General features: G+C 46.6%; 1 protein-coding gene across 1 annotated transcript; it reads left to right on the top strand.

The window, feature by feature from the left end:
• The first annotated feature begins 1,901 nt into the window (after positions 1–1,901).
• Positions 1,902–22,162, top strand: LOC106590536 (armadillo repeat-containing protein 3). Its single transcript, XM_014181641.3, has 18 exons — positions 1,902–2,026; positions 2,247–2,295; positions 2,390–2,507; positions 3,297–3,422; positions 3,602–3,670; positions 3,794–3,969; positions 4,061–4,255; positions 4,461–4,644; positions 6,793–6,945; positions 7,024–7,132; positions 7,591–7,840; positions 8,006–8,142; positions 8,343–8,511; positions 11,078–11,178; positions 20,525–20,623; positions 20,880–21,080; positions 21,239–21,401; positions 21,523–22,162. The coding sequence occupies exons 2-18, from the start codon at positions 2,248–2,250 to the stop codon at positions 21,727–21,729; spliced, it is 2,505 nt and encodes an 834-aa protein (XP_014037116.1). The 5' UTR covers positions 1,902–2,026; position 2,247; the 3' UTR covers positions 21,730–22,162.
• Positions 22,163–22,536: the final 374 nt, after the last annotated feature.

The raw sequence follows: 22,536 nt of genomic DNA, 5'->3' as shown, positions 1-22,536 counted from the left end.
CTCTGTCCATTCTGTCTGCTCTGTCCATTCTGTCTGTTCTGTCCGCTCTGTGTTCAACCCATTCTGTCTGTTCCGTCCATTCTGTCTGTCTGTCTATTCTGTCTGCTCTTCCCATTCTGTCTGCTCTGTCCACTCTGTCTGTCTGTCTGTCCATTCTGTCTGCTCTTCCCATTCTGTCTGCTCTGTCCACTCTGTCTGTCTGTCTGTCCATTCTGTCTGCTCTTCCCATTCTGTCTGCTCTGTCCACTCTGTCTGTCTGTCTGTCCATTCTGTCTGCTCTTCCCATTCTGTCTGCTCTGTCCACTCTGTCTGTCTGTCTGTCTGTCCATTCTGTCTGCTCTTCCCATTCTGTCTGCTCTGTCCACTCTGTCTGTCTGTCTGTCCATTCTGTCTGCTCTTCCCATTCTGTCTGCTCTGTCCACTCTGTCTGTCTGTCTGTCTGTCCATTCTGTCTGCTCTTCCCATTCTGTCTGCTCTGTCCACTCTGTCTGTCTGTCTGTCCATTCTGTCTGCTCTCCCCATTCTGTCTGCTCTGTCCACTCTGTCTGTCTGTCTGTCCATTCTGTCTGCTCTGTCCATTCTGTCTGTTCTGTCCGCTGATATGGAGCTAATTTGGTTTATGACTCACCCTCCTCTTGCCAGTAGCCTCTGCTGCTGTGGGAGACAGGCAGGCCACCTCTTAAAGGTACAGCCACAACAATGCTTAATAGAACAGAATAGTGGGTGTGGGTGACATTCAGATAAGCAGACAGTACAGTACACACATAACAGCACAATTACACACGTACATATTGCCCTATATAAATCAGGTAAACCAATAAGCCCTAACCAAACAGTTAGTCAAATGTTCAGGTTGTTCTTTTAATGCAAACTTTTTCTAAAATCTAGTTTCTTCAACTGCTGTGTGAAATGTAAGTGGGTCCTTCTGTTGTCAAGGCATACAAAGCTATTGCTGAGGACGTTGGAAAGTGACTAGAACAACCAGTTGATAGAAAACCACAGTCTGTGATTTCCAGAATTCAATGAGGAAATAGACCTTAATTTTGTGCTGTCATCATCAACCAAATGAACGACTGACCTACTTCATTGTTTTTGTTGCATGAGGCAGTCATTCCCTGAGCACCACTTCAACTGCTACATGCATGTGATGGGATGCACTCCACTGTTTGTTTTTGTTGATGGTCCAATCTTTGTTATGCACATCATGTTAAAGAGCGTGGCTCAATCTAAACCAGCAAAGGCTTTCCATCATTTCAGGTAAATCCAGTGGTGTAAACTAAGTAAAAATATGTAGAAGTAAGTCGTTTTTGGGGTATCTATACTTCACTTCACTTTACTCTTTATATTTTTATTTTTACAACTTTTACATTCCTAACGAAAATACAATTATTTTTACTCCATACATTTGCCCTGGTACCCAAAAGTACTCGTTACATTTCGAATGCTTAGCAGGACAAGAAAATAGTACAATTCACGCACTTATCAAGAAAACATCCCTGGTCATCTACTACCTCTCATCTGGTGGACTCACTAAACACAAATGCTTCGTTTGTAAAGGATGTCTAAGTGTTTGAGTGTTCCCTTGCTATCTGTAAATAAAATAAAACAAGAAAATGGTGCGGTCTGGTTTGCTTACATTTACTTTTACATTTAATTTTGATACTGAAGTATATTTTTGAGATTACATTTACTTTTGATAGTTAAGTATATTTAAAATAAAATACTTTCAGACTTTTTCTCAAGTAGTATTTTATTGGCTGACTTTCACTTTAACTTGAGTCATTTTCTATGAAGGTATCTTTACTTTTACTCAAGTATGACAATTGGGTACTTTTTCCACCTCTGGGTAAATCTTTTGACTTCTGACTTCCGGTTTCGACCACTAAAACCTCGTGGCAACCGTCGCCTAGCAACGAAATGTCAACTTCAGTTTCCAAACAAACATTGATGACGGTAGTTAGCTAACAAGCTAGCTGAAAACCTGTAGGTTAGCTAGGTACTGACCGTCCGCAGACTTCAACAACAGGTAACAAAAGGTTATTTATTCAAATGGTTATAAGGAAGGTCATCATAAATGACCTAAAGCCACCTCGTTTGGACGTCCAGTGTAATTAGCACGCTCTCTTGCAATGTTACCTGTTCTGTGAAGCCAGTGCTTGCCAAGTTGACACCCACGTAAACATTGACAGCATGTAATAATGGGTAAATAAATTGGCAAAAAAAAAAGTGTGGCTTTATTGTTTCAGGATGGGGAAGAAAGTGAAGAAAGAGAGTGAGCCTCCTTCTAAGGATGTGGTAAGAAGATGAAGATAATATCGCTGTTGTGATGAGGTCAATATAATGAGAAGTTAACGCTCTCTGCCTCTCTCTTTTCTCTCTCTTTCTCTAGTTTGACCCCCTGCCGATTGAGAGTAAGAAAGCAGCCACTGTGGTCCTCATGCTCAATTCCCCCGAAGAGGAGGTTTTGGTTAAAGCTTGCGAAGCCATCCACAAATTTGCAGAGAAAGGTATTTTTTACCATTGATGTTCATGAGAGAACCAATATCATAATTTCTTCTGAAAGTAATCACATTATCAGAAACAACTGGACTGTGGAAAGCTATGTAATATGTTTTTATTTATTACCAGGTAAGTTGACTGAGAACACATTGCCATTTACAGCAACAACATTTCAGTCATTTATCAGACACTCTTATCCAGAGCAACTTACAGTAGTGAATGCATACATTTCATTCATGGCCCCCCCATGGGAATCAAACCCACAACCCTGGCATTGCAAACACCATGCTCTACCAACTGAGCTACAGGGAAGCCTGGGGAATAGTTTCAGGGGAGGGGGATGAATGAGACAATTGTAAGCTGGGGATGATTAGGAATTTAGCCAGGACACCAGGGTTAACATCCCTACTCTTACAATAAGTGCAATGGGATCTTTAATGACCTCAGAGAGTCAGGACCCATGTTTAACATCCCATCTGAAAGACAGCACCCTACACAGGGAATTGGGATATTTTTTAGACCAGAGGAAAGAGTGCCTCCTACTGGCCCTCCAACACCACTTCCAGCAGCATCTGGTCTCCCATCCAGGGACTGACCAGGACCAACCCTGCTTAGCTTCAGAAGCAAGCCAGCAGTGGGATGCAGGGTGGTATGCTGCTGGCTGTTAATTTAATTTAATTTGAACCTGGACCAAAGCTTGGGAGCAGCTTATCTAATGAGCATAAAGCCATCTCTTGCTCTCTCTCTTTATGTCTCTCTCTCTCTCCCTGTCTCTCCCTGTCTCCCCCTGGTGACAGGTGATGAGAACAGGAGTTCTCTGCTGGGGCTGGGGGCGGTGGAGCCTCTGTCTCACCTCATCTCCCACGAAGACAAGCTAGTCCGCCGCAACGCTTTCATGGCCCTGGGGGTCATGGCTGCCAACAGTAAGGACCTCTCCCCTAACTACTGCTGTAGGACAGTAACTACTGATTTAGGAGTAGTAACACAACACACAATGCAAAATCAGTTGTTTAGGGTCGGTCTGGAGTCTGTTCACATGTGACGGAAGACAAGATTGTGCCCATAAACTTTGGGTAACTTCTGTTTCTGTTCTCTTTGAAAGGCGATGTAAAAAGACTTCTGAAGAAACTGGATGCCATTCCTTCTATCATCGGAAAGCTGTCACCTGAAGGTATGCTCTGGCTGGATGTTCTCAAGTATCAATCATATATTAAATCATTGTGACATTTCTTTGTATCTGCCTGTCTGTCTATATCTGTGTGTACCTGTGTTTGTGTTTATATTCCTGTGACAGAGGATGTTGTGGTCCATGAGTTTGCCACACTGTGTCTGGCCTCCCTGTCGGTGGACTTCAGCTGTAAGGTCCAGATCTCAGACCAGGAGGGACTAGAGCCGCTTATACAGCTTCTGTCCAGCCCTGACCCTGATGTCAAGAAGAACTCTGTGGAGACTATCTGCAACCTGGTGCAGGTGTGTGTGTGAAGGGGCTTGAACCCTAGATCCCTGTTCGCCACAGGACTGTGTTAGCCTGCTGAGCTAAACCCCCATCTTACGTGTGTAGGACCTCCCCAGCCGTGTGGCAGTGCGTGAGCTAAATGGTGTCCCCCCGCTCCTGGAGCTGTTGAGATCTGAGTTCCCGGTCATCCAGCAGTTATCCCTGAGGACGCTGGTTATCGTAACCACAGATACCGACACACGAGCCACCTTCAGGGAGGAGCAGGGCTTTGACAGGCTGCTGGAGTTCCTCTGCAACAAGGTCTGTGTGGCCCAGAGCTACCTGGCTCAAATATATTTATCAGATACTTGGAAGTACCTGTAAAGTATTTGAGGTGCTCTTGATCAAGCTTGCAAGCTCGCACTTTTGGGACCACTCTATTGAATTCATTCTTCCAGGTAAACAAAATGAAGCGTATCTCAAGTGTGAAGGAATTTGACTCCTGCCTTGTGTTTGTGTCCTGTAGGAGTTCAGTGATCTGCATGTAGAAGCCCTCCAGGTGTTGTCTAACTGTCTGGAGGACAGAGACAGTCTCCAGCTGATCCATGAGACTGGAGGTCTCCAGAGGTTACTGCAGTTCATCACCACTCCCACCCTGCTGGACATACAGACAAACGCTGTCAAGGCCATCTACAGGGTGGCTCAGAGCTGTAAGGGCTAAGTGTGTGTGTGTGTGTGTGTGTGTGTGTGTGTGTGTGTGTGTGTGTGTGTGTGTGTGTGTGTGTGTGTGTGTGTGTGTGTGTGTGTGTGTGTGTGTGTGTGTGTGTGTGTGTGTGTGTGGGGGGGGGAATGTTTAACCCTTGTGTAGTGTGAATGTTTTTGTTATTCACCCAATGTTCACGGGTCTGATGGACCCACAACATTATTAGGTTTTTAAAACAATACAGCCATAACAATTGACGTAAAAATACTTAATACTTAGATGTTGACTTATATCAATTAGAATGAATTTAGACAGGATACATGGTTCATATTTGCCATTTACCTCTGCTAGATCACATTTATCAATAAAAGCGCTCTTCTCATTTTTTAAAATAAAATGTGATTTTTGTGAACAAAAATCTATTATAATCAAGACATGGTGAAATAAATCATGTTTATCTTGAACAAATATAAATGAAACAAGGTTTTCACTATTGATGTTTATTGCTTTGAACTGAACAAATTGGAAGGACAAATTTGACAAAGTATTTTATGGAAATGATAAATGAACCCCATTGAACACAAATTAAGGCCGGTCTACACACCACATGAGGGACAGAGATTTGCTGTGTGTGTGTTGCAAATGTATTTCTTGCACTTGATGCATGTGTACTGTGTCTTCCTGTCCTTCATGGGTCCACACACATCACAGCACTTCTTGTTTCTACCGGCTGCAATCTGGAATGATGAAAACACTTAGTTCAGGAATTTAACTAACATCTCACTCACTCACATTTATAGTTACAGCAGGCCAAGGTAGGAGAGTCAGACACACACCTGCAACAACATCACTCACACTTACTTCCGGTATTGGAGTTGTTGGTTCTGTGGGTCGGGCGCATGGGGCACCAGCATCCTCCTCCTGAATTCTCCTCACCATGGCTGCAGAAGCTGGGGTCCTTGGGATATGTTGCCTCCTCTGGATTTGAGGTCTTACCAATGCCTTGCCCAGCTCCTCGAGAAAGAGACGTCTCCTCTGGAGCTTCCCTCTGTTCCAATCTGGGTTCAGCGCCATCCAGATGACAAACACGTTGTACGCTGAGATGTCCAACATGTTGAAGAATTACACAAGTGACCAGCGTAGGGTTCATCTTTTGCAGCTGTAGCCAGACACCAGCTTGTCTAAATTGTCCACCTCTCCTTTTGTGACATTGTAATCGATTATGATTTCTGTTTTTTGATGTTCCCCGGCCACAGATTCTCCCATCCCTATGCAGCGTACTCATGAGTACCACATTTTTGCCTTTCTTTGGCACGTAGGACACTAGGGATGTGTCGGCCATGTACACAAACTTAGAGGAATTGATAGGCCCGTTCCGTGTATTCAACACCTGAGGTGGGAGCTCTGGCTTGTTTTTTTCCTACTGTTCCTACCATCTTCCTCTTGAGGAGCTCCTGTCCCAGCTTATGCGAAGTAAAAAAAGTTATTGCATGTGGCCACAGAGTTACTGTGTCACGTCCAGGACAACCCGCATCCCTGGGTTCTTCTCAGGGGCTCCACTTGCAAGTTCCACACATATGATGAAGCAGCATCACAGGCAGCCAAGATCTTGATTCCATATTTTATGGGTTTAGACGGTATGTACTGCCTGAAGGGGCAGCGGCCCCTAAATGGCATAAGCTGCTCATCAACAGTAATGTTGGGCCCAGGGTTGGAAAATAGGGGAAGGAGGTCCACCCACTTGTCTCACACTGACCTGATTGCAGCTAGCTTGTCTCTCTGCCGCGGAGCTGGTCTGGTGTCTCGGTTATCGAAGCAGATAATCCTGGAAATAATGTGGGAGTTTTCCAGAGACATTGTTCAACGGAAAAGTTCTCTGACAGTTTCTGCATCCCACAGGGATTCAGTGGATTCCCCATTTATCTGAAAACACCAGCAAGGATAATAACCCCAAAGTATGCCTGTAAATGAGTTTGGTCCATCTCTATCTCTCTATATCTATATCTATCTATCTATTTACTCGATCTACCTCTCTCTCTCTCTCTCTCTCTCTCTCTCTCTCTTTCTGTCTCTCTGTCTCTGTCTCTCTCTCTCTGTGTCTCTCTTCTCTCTCGCTCTCCCCCCCCCCCTCTCTTCCCCCCCCTCTGTCCCTCAGCAGAGAACCGTAAGCTGCTCCATGAGCAGGACATCGAGCGCTCTCTGGTGGAGCTGCTGTCTGTAGAGGGTGATAGTTTGAGGACTGCTACCTGTCAGGCTGTCGCTGCCATGAGTCTACACCTGGCCAGCAAAGACGCTTTCAGAGACCTGGGTGAGACACACACACACAGGCGTGTGCAAACACACACCACACACACCCGTGGCACTAAGCCTAAACCTTGTGTTCCAGACGGTATCCGTGCGGTGGTGCAGCTGCTGGGTAGTGAGGGGGGCGAGGTGAGAGAGGCAGCAGCCCAGGCCCTGTCTAGCCTTACAAGCAGCAACCAGCTCAACGCATAGTGGGTTTCACACACACCTAATGTACTATATAGCCTTCTCTCTCTCTACCTCTCTGCCTCTCTACCTCTCTCTCTCTACATCTCTCTCTCTCTACCTTTCTCTCTCTCTACCTCTCTTTCTCTCTCTCGCTCTCTACCTCTCTCTCTACCTCTCTCTTTCTCTCTCTCTCTCGCTCTACCTCTCTCTACCTCTCTCTCTCTACCTCTCTCTCAACATCTCTCTGCCTTTCTACCTCTCTCTCTCTACCTTTCTCTCTCTCTACCTCTCTTTCTCTCTCTCTCGCTCTACCTCTCTCTCTACCTCTCTCTCTACCTCTCTCTCTCTACCTCTCTCTCAACATCTCTCTACCTCTCTACCTCAGTCACTCCCTCAGTGTTATATATAAGGCAGATGTGATGAGGTCTCACTTTGTGTGTGTGTGCATGCGTGCATTCATGTGTGTGTCTGTGTGTGTCAGTGCTGTCTATGAGGCTGAGGGAGATGAGGGCTTGGTTCAGCAGCTCCATGACGTTATTCCCGGTGCGGTGGCTCACGCTGCGGCCGTCCTCACCAATATGGCTGAACAGGAAGTCCTCCGCTGCAGCATCCTGTCCCACGGGGCCATGGCTGCCCTCCTGGAGCCACTGCAGTCTGCGGACACACACACCCTGGTCCGAGCCACCCAGGCCCTCGCCGCTCTCGCCTGCGATGCTGAGGGACGGGCAGACGTGAGTGTGTCTTTGTCCGTAGTGCTGATGTTTCAGACCTGGATCAAATATTTGTCTAATTCTTGAGCTGCACATAGTTTGCCTGGTACAGTGGAACCAATGGAAAATTCCCAAAAGTGCAAACTCCAACTCCTTCCTGTCATTCCATCTCTTCCTGTTGTTTAGCTGAGGAATGCGGGAGGCCTAGTTCCATTGGTCCAACTGCTACAGTCCAATCACAAGGAGGTACGCCGCAATGCATGCTGGGCCATCAGCGTGTGCGCCAACGATGAACCCACTGCCGTGGAGATGTGCAAGCTGGGGTGAGTGTGTGTATGTGAATACCACAGATTGCATAATTAAATGCTGTTGTGATTCTAATCTCTAGGGAGGTGAATTTGTTTTAGTGGTGATCCACGGGAGAGATTTACTAAGGAGCCAGCAGGTGGCAGGATTTCTCTGTTCAATTTAGTGTCAGCTCTGAAGGTGTGTGTTTATTTGTGTGTGTTGTGTTGTTTATCAGGGCCCTGGACTTGTTGCAGGAGATCAACAGCTCAGCTAACCGTAGGAATAAGTTCAGTGAGATTGCTCTACAGAGACTGCTGGACTCCAACCTGTCTCTCAAATACAGCCTGACCAACACACTGGCCCCCACAGACATCACTATGGACGGCTTCTACGACCCCGGAAAGGTAGAGTTGTGTGTTACATCCTTCTCAGCACTTACACCTTTCTCCTGCTTCTCTCTCTCTCTCTCTGTCATTTCGGTTTAAGGGCTTTATTGGCATGGGAAACATGTTAGAATTGCCAGGGCAAGGGAAGTAGATAATAAACAAAAGTGAAATAAACAATACAAATGAACAGTAAACATTACACTCACAGAAGTTCCAAAAGAATAAAGACATTTTCAAATGTCATATTATGGCTATGTACAGTGTTATAACGATGTGCAAATAGTTCAAGTACAGAAGGGAAAATAAATCTGGGTTGTATTTACAATGGTGTTTGTTCTTCACTGATTGCCCTTTTCTTGTGGCAACAGGTCACACATATTTCTGCTGTGATGGCACACTGTGTTATTTCACCCAATAGACGTGGGAGTTTATCAAAATTGGATTGGTTTTTAAATTCTTTGTGGGTCTGTGTAATCTGATATGGACAACTTTATTTGTATTGCTTTTAATGCATTTTTATCTTATTAATACTTTATTCTAGCTAGCTACTTGTGTAGGTAGCTATCAAGTAAACACAGTGATACATTTGGCAGGAGGTTAGGAAGTGCAGCTCAGTTTCCACCTCATTGTGTGGGCAGTGTGCACATAGCCTGTCTTCTCTTGAGAGCCAGGTCTGCCTACGGCGGCCTTTCTCAATAGCAAGGCTATGCTCACTGAGTCTGTACGTAGTCAAAGCTTTCTTTAAGTTTGGTTCAGTCACAGTGGTCAGGTATTCTGCCACTGTGTACTCTCTGTTTAGGACCAAATAGCATTCTAGTTTGCTCTGTTTTTTTGTTAATTCTTCCCAATGTGTCAACTAATTCTCTTTTGGTTTTCTCATGATTTGGTTGGGTCTAATTGTGTTGCTGTCCTGGGGCTCTGCGGTGTTTGTTTGTGTTTGTGAACAGAGGACCAGTTTGCTTAGGTTCTTCTCCAGGTTCATCTCTCTGTAGGTGATGGAAGGTTTGGGAATCGCTTCCTTTTAAGTGGTTGTAGAACATAACGGCTCTTTTCTGGAGTTTGATCATTAGCGGGTATCGGCCTAATTCTGCTTTGCATGCATTCTTCGTTGGTGAGCGTACCCCAGACGTCACAACCATAAAGGGCAATGGGTTCTGTAACTAATTCAAGTATTTTTAGCGAGATCCTAATTGGTATGTCGAATTTTATGTTCCTTTTGATGGCATTGTTCACAGCTTTGTGGAAGTTACATGTGTTGCTGATGTTTAGGCCGAGGTATGTATAGTTTTTTGTGTGCTGTAGGGCAACGGTGTCTAGATGGAATTGATATTTGTGGTCCTGGTGACTGGACCTTTTTTGGAGCACCATTATTTGTGTCTTACTGAGATTTACTGTCAGGGCCCAGGTCTAACAGAATCTGTGCAGAAGATCTAGGAGCTGCTGTAGGCCCTCCTTGGTTGGGGACAGATCTAGGAGCTGCTGTAGGCCCTCCTTGGTTGGGGACAGATCTAGGAGCTGCTGTAGGCCCTCCTTGGTTGGGGACAGATCTAGGAGCTGCTGTAGGCCCTCCTTGGTTGGTGACAGATCTAGGAGCTGCTGTAGGCCCTCCTTGGTTGGGGACAGATCTAGGAGCTGCTGTAGGCCCTCCTTGGTTGGGGACAGATCTAGGAGCTGCTGTAGGCCCTCCTTGGTTGGGGACAGATCTAGGAGCTGCTGTAGGCCCTCCTTGGTTGGTGACAGATCTAGGAGCTGCTGTAGGCCCTCCTTGGTTGGGGACAGATCTAGGAGCTGCTGTAGGCCCTCCTTGGTTGGGGACAGATCTAGGAGCTGCTGTAGGCCCTCCTTGGTTGGGGACAGATCTAGAAGCTGCTGTAGGCCCTCCTTGGTTGGGGACAGATCTAGGAGCTGCTGTAGGCCCTCCTTGGTTGGGGACAGATCTAGGAGCTGCTGTAGGCCCTCCTTGGTTGGGGACAGATCTAGGAGCTGCTGTAGGCCCTCCTTGGTTGGGGACAGATCTAGGAGCTGCTGTAGGCCCTCCTTGGTTGGGGACAGATCTAGGAGCTGCTGTAGGCCCTCCTTGGTTGGTGACAGATCTAGGAGCTGCTGTAGGCCCTCCTTGGTTGGGGACAGATCTAGGAGCTGCTGTAGGCCCTCCTTGGTTGGGGACAGATCTAGGAGCTGCTGTAGGCCCTCCTTGGTTGGGGACAGATCTAGGAGCTGCTGTAGGCCCTCCTTGGTTGGGGACAGATCTAGGAGCTGCTGTAGGCCCTCCTTGGTTGGGGACAGATCTAGGAGCTGCTGTAGGCCCTCCTTGGTTGGGGACAGATCTAGGAGCTGCTGTAGGCCCTCCTTGGTTGGTGACAGACGCACCAGATCATCAGCAAACAGTAGACATTTGACTTCAGATTCTCTCTCTCTCTCTGTCTGTCTTTCTGTTTGTCTCTTTCTGTCTCTGTCTGTCTGTCTGTCTGTCTGTCTGTCTGTCTGTCTGTCTGTCTGTCTGTCTGTCTGTCTGTCTGTCTGTCTGTCTGTCTGTCTGTCTGTCTGTCTGTCTGTCTGTCTGTCTGTCTGTCTGTCTGTCGAGGCTCGTTCTGGCCAGAGGGTGTTAACTCTAGAGGATCTGTCTAAACAGCCTGTTAACCAGCGACGGCCTGTCATTGCTATTAACGCCAAACCCCTCGACACGTGAGTATGATTATCGTTCACACCAACCCAACCACATAAATATATACAGTACCAGTCAAAAGTTTGGACACACCTACTCATTCCAGGGTTTTTCTTTATTTTGACTATTTTCTACATTGTAGAATAATAATGAAGACATCAAAACTATGAAATAACACATATGGAATCCTGTAGAAACCAAGAAAGTGTTAAACAAATCTAAATATATTTTATATTTGAGATTCTTCAATGTAGCCACCCTATGAATTAACCCTGGTGTCTGGGTCCTGGGTTTAGGGATTGTAGCTTCTAGATTCCCTCTTCTTTCTGTGGGCCTCTCTCTGCCCAGGGCTGTGTTCCAGAACTTCCAAACTTTGTCCTCCTTTCATTTGCCTTTGCATTGTTGACACTCCATTCAGTGTGTCTGGTCTGGGAGCCCTGACTCTGGGAGCCCTGACTCTGGGAGCCATCTGCTCTGGGAGCCATCTTCTCTGGGAGCCATCTGCTCTGTCCTCCACTATGCCCCCCACCCCCCCCACCTTGTTTCTGTCTGTCCAAAACTTCAGCTATGAGGTCAGAATTTCTTGGCGAGGCTATTTAAGGACTCTATATGTTACACTCTATAATTGTATCAGTGCCCTCTCAGCCCAGTGTTAGAGAACTCTATCACTACAACTAGTGATAGAGTAGTGGTAGAGTAGTGTGTAGTGGTAGAGTAGTGTGTAGTGGTAGAGTAGTGGTAGAGTAGTGTGTAGTGGTAGAGTAGTGGTAGAGTAGTGTAGTGTGTAGTGGTAGAGTAGTGTAGTGTGTAGTGGTAGAGTAGTGTGTAGTGTGTAGTGGTAGAGTAGTGTGTAGTGGTAGAGTAGTGTGTAGTGGTAGAGTAGTGTGTAGTGGTAGAGTAGTGAGTAGTGGTAGAGTAGTGTGTAGTGGTAGAGTAGTGGTAGAGTAGTGTGTAGTGGTAGAGTAGTGTGTAGTGGTAGAGTAGTGGTAGAGTAGTGTGTAGTGGTAGAGTAGTGTGTAGTGGTAGAGTAGTGGTAGAGTAGTGTGTATTGGTAGAGTAGTGTGTAGTGGTAGAGTAGTGAGTAGTGGTAGAGTAGTGTGTAGTGGTAGAATAGTGGTAGAGTAGTGTGTAGTGGTAGAGTAGTGTGTAGTGGTAGAGTAGTGAGTAGTGGTAGAGTAGTGTGTAGTGGTAGAGTAGTGGTAGAGTAGTGTGTAGTGGTAGAGTAGTGTGTAGTGGTAGAGTAGTGTGTAGTGGTAGAGTAGTGGTAGAGTAGTGTGTAGTGGTAGAGTAGTGTGTAGTGGTAGAGTAGTGTGTAGTGGTAGAGTAGTGGGTAGTGATAGAGTAGTGGGTAGTGGTAGAGTAGTGGGTAGTGATAGAGTAGTGGGTAGTGGTAGAGTAGTGATTGTGTAGTGGTAGAGTAGTGATTGTGTAGTGGTAGAGTAGTGATTGTGTAGTGGTAGAGTAGTGATTGTGTAGTGGTAGAGTAGTGTGTAGTGGTAGAGTAGTGTGTAGTGGTAGAGTAGTGTGTAGTGGTGGAGTAGTGTGTAGTGGTGGAGTAGTGTGCAGTGGTGGAGTAGTGTGTAGTGGTAGAGTAGTGTGTAGTGGTAGAGTAGTGTGTAGTGGTAGAGTAGTGTGTTGTGGTAGAGTAGTGTGTAGTGGTGGAGTAGTGTGTAGTGGTAGAGTAGTGTGTAGTGATAGAGTAGTGGGTAGTGGTAGAGTAGTGGGTAGTGATAGAGTAGTGGGTAGTGGTAGAGTAGTGATTGTGTAGTGGTAGAGTAGTGATTGTGTAGTGGTAGAGTAGTGTGTAGTGGTAGAGTAGTGTGTAGTAGTAGAGTAGTGTGTAGTGGTGGAGTAGTGTGTAGTGGTAGAGTAGTGTGTAGTGGTAGAGTAGTGGGTAGTGATAGAGTAGTGGGTAGTGGTAGAGTAGTGGGTAGTGATAGAGTAGTGGGTAGTGGTAGAGTAGTGATTGTGTAGTGGTAGAGTAGTGATTGTGTAGTGGTAGAGTAGTGATTGTGTAGTGGTAGAGTAGTGTGTAGTGGTAGAGTAGTGTGTAGTGGTAGAGTAGTGTGTAGTGGTGGAGTAGTGTGTAGTGGTGGAGTAGTGTGCAGTGGTGGAGTAGTGTGTAGTGGTAGAGTAGTGTGTAGTGGTAGAGTAGTGTGTAGTGGTAGAGTAGTGTGTAGTGGTAGAGTAGTGGTAGAGTAGTGTGTAGTGGTAGAGTAGTGGTAGAGTAGTGTGTAGTGGTAGAGTAGTGTGTAGTGGTAGAGTAGTGTGTAGTGGTAGAGTAGTGTGTAGTGGTTGTGTAGTGGTAGAGTAGTGTGTTGTGGTAGAGTAGTGTGTAGTGGTAGAGTAGTGTGTAGTGGTAGAGTAGTGTGTAGTGGTGGAGTAGTGTGTAGTGGTAGAGTAGTGTGTAGTGATAGAGTAGTGGGTAGTGGTAGAGTAGTGGGTAGTGATAGAGTAGTGGGTAGTGGTGGAGTAGTGTGTAGTGGTAGAGTAGTGTGTAGTGGTAGAGTAGTGTGTAGTGGTAGAGTAGTGTGTAGTGGTAGAGTAGTGGTAGAGTAGTATGTAGTGATGGATTAATCGGTTGACCTCTAGTTTCTAGGATCAGGCTGGTTCAGCTGAGCCTGATGAACACGAGACTCAATCTCCCAGGAGACAGCAGCAACGATGCAGTAGGATGGCATAATGGTCTCAGGCTCGGAACTTTTGTTGTCTGCGGTGAACTGACGAGAGAGGGCATCAGGCTTGGTATTCTTAGATCCGGGGCGATAAGTGAGTGTGAAGTTGAATCTTCCAAAAAACAATGCCCACCTGGCCTGCCGAGAGTTGAGACGTTTGGCGGTCTGGATGTAGGCTAGATTTTTATGATCCGTCCACACAATGAAGGGAAGGACCGAACCCTCTAACCAGTGACGCCACTCCTCAAGAGCCAGCTTAACAGCCAAGAGTTCCCGGTTGCCTAAGTCAAAATCACTCTCTGCAGGTGAGAGCTTGCGGGACAAGAAGGCACAAGGATGGAGCTTCTGATCCGCGGGAGAACGTTGAGACAGAACTGCACCTACCCCAGTGTCGGAAGCGTCCACCTCGAGGACGAACTGGAGTTCTGGGTCTAGCTGGGTAAGGATTGGAGCAGAAGTGAAGTGGTGCTTGAGTTCCCGGAATTCTGCCTCTGCCTCAGGGGACCAGTGGAATGGAGTGGAGGTGAGAGGAGCTGCCAAATGACTGTAGTCACGGATGAATCGTCTATAAAAATTGGCAAACCACAGGAATCGCTGTAACTGCTTCAGATTCGCGGGCACAGGCCACTCTGTCACTGCCCTAACCTTGGCAGGGTCCATTCGTAGCTGTCCTTGAGCAATAATGTAGCCCAAGAAGGACACAGAGGAAACATGAAACTCACATTTCTCAGCCTTAACAAATAGCTTATTCTCCAATTGTTTTTGGAGAACTTAGTGGACGTGTTGCTTGTGAGCCTCAATGTCCTTCGAAAAAATAAGAATGTCATCCACATAGACAAAAACAAAATGCCCAATGACATCCCTCAGGACATCATTCACCAGGCTCTGAAAAACAGCCGGGGCGTTAGTGAGGCCAAAAGGCATAACGAGGTACTCAAAATGTCCAAGGGGTGTGTTGAACGCTGTTTTCCACTTGTCCCCCTCTCTGATGCGGACAAGGTGGTAGGCATTCCGGAGGTCCAGTTTAGTAAATACCGTGGCACCATGGAGGGGGAGAAAAGCAGAACTGATAAGTGGCAAGGGATACTTATTCCTAAAAGTGATACTATTCAACCCACAGAAGACTATGCATTGCCTCAGTGACCCGTCCTTCTTCTTGACAAAGAAAAATCCAGCTCCCACCGGAGGGGAAGAAGGCCTAACATGTCTGACAGCCAGGGAGTCGTGGATGTATTCTTCCATGGCTTCTTGCTCGGGGCGAGAGAAGTTATACAACCTGCTACTAGGAAGAGGAGCTCCAGGCTGAAGCTCGATAGCACAGGGGTATGGCCGATGAGGCGGCAGAGATGGGGTGTGGTGCTTGCTGAATACAAGAGCTAGACCGTGATATTCTGGAGGAACAGAAGACAGGTCTGGGGGTTCTGGAATGGACTGGGGTGCAGACAAGGCAGGAGGAAGGGCAGAATGTAGACAATTACAATGGCAAAATGTACTCCAAGTAGTAACCCTTCCGGTAGACCAGTCAATCTGTGGGTTGTGTAGCTTTAACCATGGATGGCCCAGAACCAGAGGTGAGTGAGAACAGTCGATGATATGGAAACTGATCTTTTCCTGGTGATTACCAGAGAGAGACGCAGGATAACAGTTCTCTCCAAAACACGGAAGAGTAGCTTTCCATTGAGAGCGTTGGCTTCCAGAGGTAAATCGAGAAAAACAGTGTCCAGGCCCAACTGCTTAACAACTCCTCGGTCCAGAAAACTCTCGTCGGCGCCTGAATCGACAAGAGCAGGGGTCTGGGAGATGATGGGCAGGCGATTTGGCTCAGCAGTATATCCCGCACTACTGCTGAGCCCTCTCTTTTGCTGGACACAGGGTACAAGTGGAGACCACGTGACCAACCTGGCCACAATACAGACAGCTCCTAGTACTGATACGCCGCTGCCTTTCCTCTGGAGATAGACGGGTCCGGCCGAGCTGCATGGGTTCATGATTGGAACCTGCCTGGTGATGTGATGTAGTCGGAGAAATTGAGCAAGGCACAGAAGCAGACGTTATGGGACATGCAACCCTACCTCCCCTCTCCCTCCGACGCTCACAGAGACGGTTGTCAATGCGGATAGTGAGAGGAATTAGTTCTTCAAGTCCATCAGGCTCCTCTCTGGACACCAACTCGTCCTTGAGGGTCTCAGTGAGTGCGTTCCGGAATGCTCCCTGAAGGGCCTCGTCATTCCAGCCACTCTCTGTGGCGAGGGTGCGGAACTCACATGCCATCTCAGCCACACTCTGAGAACCTTGACGAAGGGACAGAAGTCGTTTGGCAGCATCCTTTACACAGACCGGGTGGTCGAAGACCTTCCTCATCTCATCTGTGAATCCACTGTAGGAAAAGCAGATAGAGGACGGTCTCTCCCAAACCGCAGTGGCCCAGGAGAGTGCTGCTCCCCGAAGGCAGCCAATTAATTTTGGCTCATTCACTAGCATAAGAGTAGGGCTGTTGCTCAAACACTAGTGAGCATTATATAATAAAGGCTCTGCAAACCCCAAGATTGCCATCATAGTGCTCAGGAGTAGGAACAAAAGGCTCCCGGAGTAGAGAAGAGGAACTGGAGACAGGTTGTGAATTCTGGACAGAGGTTCGGACCTGTAGGTCAGACAGGCGCTGTGAAAAGGTTTTCAGGGCTTGGTCATGTTGCTCAAGTAGAGTGCCTTGACCAACAAGGATTCGGTGAAGAGTAGTAGAGTCTGCTGGGTTCATCTCTTGGCCAGATCGTACTGTTACATGGAGCGAACACATGGAAACCCAAGAGCGGACTCAGATGCAGAAGCAGAGATGAATGAACCAAAATGTTTATTGTACACAGAGAGATGTGGAGTGCAGAACTGGGCTAGCTCAGATGAGTTACAGAAAAACCAATAGTGTGGAGTGAGGTTGGAGTTGACTGAGTTGAACAGGGTAAACAGGTCCTGAGGGGAATCCAAGGCATTGAAGGTAATTGGTTGCACCAGACCCATTACATAAAATCCAAATAAAAATCCATTTAAATTACAGGTTGTAATGCAACAAAATAGGAAAAACGCCAAGGGGGGGGGGGGGTGAATACTTTTGCAAGGCACTGTAGTACCCTTTAGCCTTGACCACCCTTATCTTGTTGCCTTGCTTAGTTTCCATTATCTTATTGGCTCAGACATTAGGGAATAGATTATATTGGTGGCGTGACATTGCAATGACACAGAAATAAACAGACATGCACACTCCTGATGCAAATGCATGTCTAATGGTGACTATAACTGATTAACTAATGTTCCTGTTCAAAGGCCTTCACAAGACACAGAATGTCAAGACCTGTGTTGATCCAGCTTTGTACATTCACATGATTTCTGCTTACATATGTCTAATAATTAACCCCATATTGATTCTGTTTCACTACTTCTGGGAAAACAGTATAGATACTGGAAAATCACCAAAGTGCTGGAAATTCTCCTGCAATGACAGGCAACTTAGCCCCAGTGATGTACTGGGCCGTACGCACTACCCTCTGTAGTGCCTTGCGGTCGTAGGCCGAGCAGTTGCCGTACCAGGCAGTGATGCAACCAGTCAGAAGGCTCTCGATGTTGCAGCTGTAGAACCTTTTGAAGATCTGAGGACCCATGCCAAATCTTTTTAGTTTCCTGAGGGTGAATAGGCTTGTCATGCCCCCTTCATTACTGTCTTGGTGTGTTTGGACCATTCTAGTTTGTTGGTGATGTGGACACCAAGGAACTTGAAGCTCTCAACCTGCTCCACTACAGCACCGTCGATGAGAATGGGGGCGTGCTCGGTCCTCCTTTTCCTGTAGTCCATAATCATCTCCTTTGTCTTGATTATGTTGAGGGATAGGTTGTTATTCTGGCACCACCCGGCCAGGTCTGACCTCCTCCTTATGGGGTGTCTCGTCGTTGTCGGTGATCAGGTCTACCACTGTTGTGTCGTCTGCAAACTTAATGATCGTGTTGGAGTCGTGCTTGGCCACGCAGTCGTGGGTGAACAGGGAGTACAGGAGGGGACTGAGCACGCACCCCTGAGGGGCTCCAGTGTTGAGGATCAGCGTGGCGGATGTGTTGCTACCTACCCTCACCACCTGGGGGCGGCCCGTCAGAAAGTCCAGGATCCAGTTGCAGAGGGAAGTGTTTGGTCCCAGGATCCTTAGCTTAGTGATGAGCTTTGAGGGTACTATGGTGTTGAACGCTGAGCTGTAGTCAATGAATAGCATTCTCACGTAGGTGTTCCTTTTGTCCAGGTGGGAAAGGGCAGTGTGGAATGCAATAGAGATTGCATCATCTGTGGATCTGTTTGGGCGGTATGCAAATTGGAGTGGGTCTAGGGTTTCTGGGATAATGGTGTTAATGTGAGCCATTACCAGCCTTTCAAAGCACTTCATGGCTACGGACGTGAGTGCTACGGGTCTGTAGGCATTTAGGCAGGTTGCCTTGGTGTTCTTGGGCACAGGGGCTATGATGGTCTGCTTTAATGTTGATATTACAGACTCAATCAGGGACATGTTAAAAATATCAGTAAAGACACCTGCCAGTTGGTCAGCACATGCCCGGAGCACAAGTCCTGGTAATCCATCTGGCCCCGCGGCCTTGTGAATGTTGACCTGTTTAAAGGTCTTACTCACATTGGCTACGGAGAGTGTGATCACACAGTCGTCCTGAACAGCTGATGCTCTCATGCATGCCTCAGTGTTGCTTGCCTCGAAGCGAGCATAGAAGTGATTTAGCTCGCCTGGTAGGCTCGTGTCACTGAGCAGCTCAGCTGTGCTTCCCTTTGTAGTGTGTAATAGTTTGCAAGCCCTGCCACTTAAGACGAGCGTCGGAGTCGGTGTAGTACGATTCAATCTTAGCCCTGTATTGGTGCTTTGCCTGTTTGATGGTTTGTCAGAGGGCATAGCAGGATTTCTTATAAGCTTCCGGGTTAGAGTCCCACACCTTGAAAGCAGCAGCTCTACCCTTCAGCTCAGTGCGAATGTTGCCTGTAGAGTAGTGTGTAGTGATATAGTACTGTGTAGTGATAGTGTAGCGTGTAGTGATGGAGTTGTCCTATTGTTAGTGTTTAGGGGGAGAGGAAGTGGGACTGATGCTGCTGCATGTTAAACAGGCCTGCTCTGGCGGAGAGAGAAGCCTAGTCAGGGACAGTCGTCAGGGACAGGAGCTATAGGGCCTCAGAAAGACACAACAATCATGCATGCTTGTCCCATCAGACTCATTAATAAATTGACATTTAACTCCTTAAGGCCTCACTGTATGCAGCATATTCGGAAAGTATTCAGATACCTTATCTTTTTCCACATTTTGTTATGTTACAAACTTATTCTACAATTGATTAAATTAGTTTTTCCCCCTCATCAGTCTACACACAATACCCCATAATGACAAAGCATAAACAGGTTTTTAGACATTTTCAATATCAAAACCTAAATATCACATTTACATAAGTATTCAGACCCTTTACTCAGTACTTTGTTGAAGCACTTTTGGCAGCAATTACAGCCTTAAGTCTTCTTGGGTATGACGCTACAAGCTTGGCACACCTGTATTTGGGGAGTTTAGCCCATTCTTCTCTGCGGATCCTCTCAAACTCCATCAGGTTGGATGGGGAGTGTTGCTGCTCAGCTATTTTCAGGTCTCTTCAGAGATGTTCGATCGTGTTCAAGTCCGTGCTCTGGATGGGTGACTCAAGGACATTCAGAGACTTGTACCAAAGCCACTCCAGCGTTGTCTTGGCTGTGTGCTTAGGGTCGTTGTCCTGTTGGAAGGTGAACCTTTACCCCAGTCTGAGGTCCTGAGCGCTCTGAATCAGGTTTTCATCAAGGATATCTCTGTACTTTGCTCCGTTCATCTTTCCCTCGATCCTGACTAGTCTCCCAGGCCCTGCTGCTGAAAAATATCCCCACAGCATGATGCTGCCACCACCATGCTTTACCGAAGGGATCGTGCCAGGTTTCCTCCAGATGTGAGGCTTGGCATTTAGGCCAAAGAGTTCAATCTTGGTTTCATCAGACCAGAGAATCTTGTAGGTGTTCCTTTTGTCCAGGTGGGAAAGGGCTGCTTGCCACGAAGCGAGCATAGAAGTGATTTACTGTCAACTGTGTGACCTTATATAGCCAGGTGAGTACCTTTCCAAATTATGTCCAATCAATTCATTTTACCACAGGTGGACTCATTTTACCACAGGTGGACTCATGTAGAAACATCTCAAGGATGATCAATGGAAACAAGATGCACCTGAGCTCAATTTCGAGTCTCATAGTAAAGGGTCTGAATACTTGTGTAAAAAAGCTATTTATTTTTTTATTTTTATACATTTGCGAACATTTCTAAAAACCAATTTTTGCTTCGTCGTTATGGGATATTGTGTGTAGATTGATGAGGATTTTTTATGTTTCATAAATTTAAGAATAAGGCTGTAACGTTTCAAGTGGTCTGAATACTTTCCGAATGCACTGCTTATCAATGCATCTACAATACAGTATGTGCTTGGAGATGTTTTTGTTGTCTGATCAGAAGGAGAAAGGAAGTGTGTGTGTGTGTGTGTGTGTGTGTGTGTGTGTGTGTGTGTGTGTGTGTGTGTGTGTGTGTGTGTGTGTGTGTGTGTGTGTGTGTGTGTGTGTGTGTGTGTGTGGCGTGTAACTGTACTGTACCTGTCCTGCAGGGTGTCAGTCGATCAGTCAGAGGAGAGACAACAGGACAGCCCCACCGAGACTCGCACTGCATCTGTACTCAGCAGCAAGGGCACCACCAGGACCCCCAGGTGTGTGTGTGTGAGAGAGAGAGGAAGAACATGAGAGAGGGTGTGTGTGTTAGAACTGAAGTACAGTAAATCAAATCAAATGTATTTTATAAAGCTCTTTTTACCCAGCGTAAAACCACAAAGAGAAAACAAGTCAGATTTAGAAGCACATTGGAACCTGGCTCTGGGGTGGCCAGTCCTCTTCTGGCTGTATGTATCAAGAGCACAGGTAAAGTGGCTGTCTCTTTCCTTTCTCTTTCACACTGTCTTCCTGTAGTAAAGGGAAGAGTAAGGGGCGGAAGGAGGACGAGAAACTGAGAGATGAGGATGAGAGTAAGCCCCAGCAGGAGGTAGCCACGGTAACAGAGAAGCCGTGGATGCTTCCGTATGATGCTGCGTTCCACGCCCTGGTTACCGAGGCGACCAAGACCATCCTCCCGCTGCACGCGGAGAGTGAGCAGTACAGCGCCTTAGCCAGGTCAGAAAGACAGTACTTAAATAATCTACAAATAATCAACTGACAACCAACACACAACCTCAAATGACTAACACACAACCCCACTAACAGGCAGTTCCTTTATCATTGGTTGTGGCTGCTGCCGTTCAGCCCCTATCTGCTGTGTGATTGGCTGTTAGGCTGGTGAGTGAGGTGATGGGCGGGGCGGTGGAGGTGGACAGACAGCATGACTTCCTGTGGGAGCTCCACCTCAGTGAGCTGCGCTACGAACTACAGTCCAACATCATCCCCATCGGACAGATACGCAAGGGAACCTACTACCACAGGGCTCTGCTTTATAAGGTGGGCAGTTCTTCCTGTCTCTCTCTCTCTCTCTCTCTCTCTCTCTCTCTCTCTCTCTCCTCTCCTAACTCCTCTCTCTCCCCTAACTCCTCTCTCTCCCCTAACTCCTCTCTCTCCCCAGGTGTTGGCTGACCGTATAGGTGTGAGTTGTAGCCTGGTGAGGGGAGAGTATAACCGGGTGTGGAATGAGGTCCTCCTCTCAGCTGGGACGCCCCACTACCCAGGGTGCCGGCCCCAGCCCAGAGCTCACCTGGTGGACCTCATACACCAGCCTGGCAGGCTGCTGAGAGCCAATACACCCCAGGCTATACAATACCAAACTATATAACCACACGTTAAAATACACTTTATAACTACACAATACCAGACTATATAACCACACGTTAAAATACACTTTATAACTACACAATACCAGACTATATAACCACACGTTAAAATACACTTTATAACTACACAATACCAGACTATATAACCACACGTTAAAATACACTTTATAACTACACAATACCAGACTATATAACCACATGTTAAAATACACTTTATAACTACACAATACCAGACTATATAACCACATGTTAAAATACACTTTATAACTACACAATACCAGACTATATAACTACACGTTAAAATACACTTTATACCTACACCATACCATACCCTGGGAGGCTGCTAAGGTCCACCACACAACCCCAAGTTATACAATGCCAGACTGTACTGTACTTTATAAACAACACCAGACCTTATAAACTGTCTGAACTAGACTGTGCAGCTATCCCATTCTTTCTTTGTGCCGAGTTATTTTACCCAGAAGAAACTGTTACCATTTAAAGTATCACATGGATTTCTGATTCTCAGCGTCTGACGTTAGTAAAGTTGGGTAATGTCTTGTCAACAAAACACAGATGATGTTGAAACATCTGTGATTATTGGCCAAAATACATTAGAATTTTCTTGTGAATGTTGTGCATTCACCTTTTGACATGGTTCCAGTGTTGTAGGATGGAGAGTAGCACAAGGTCAGATTGGCCACGGATCAACCAGTCAGTCCCTCTGCAGGCAGGGAGTGCTCATCGGTTGTTTCAACTCCAAAACTATTGAAAAAAATATCATTTAGCTTCTAAGTTCATGTAAGGGG

Source organism: Salmo salar, chromosome 29 (assembly GCF_965601325.2).
Source record: "Salmo salar chromosome 29, fSalSal1, whole genome shotgun sequence".
NCBI classification, from domain to species: domain Eukaryota; kingdom Metazoa; phylum Chordata; class Actinopteri; order Salmoniformes; family Salmonidae; genus Salmo; species Salmo salar.
The sequence above is the reverse complement of the archived record's forward strand: the minus strand, read 5'-3'. Positions and strand labels throughout refer to the sequence as shown.

Coding starts and splice junctions, on each gene's coding strand:
- LOC106590536 (XM_014181641.3), top strand. CDS start 2,248: ATGGGGAAGAAAGTGAAGAAAGAGAGTGAGCCTCCTTCTAAGGATGTG. Junction 3,423..3,601: donor GGGGGTCATGGCTGCCAACA/GTAAGGACCTCT, acceptor TCTCTTTGAAAG/GCGATGTAAAAAGACTTCTG. Junction 3,970..4,060: donor CTATCTGCAACCTGGTGCAG/GTGTGTGTGTGA, acceptor TTACGTGTGTAG/GACCTCCCCAGCCGTGTGGC.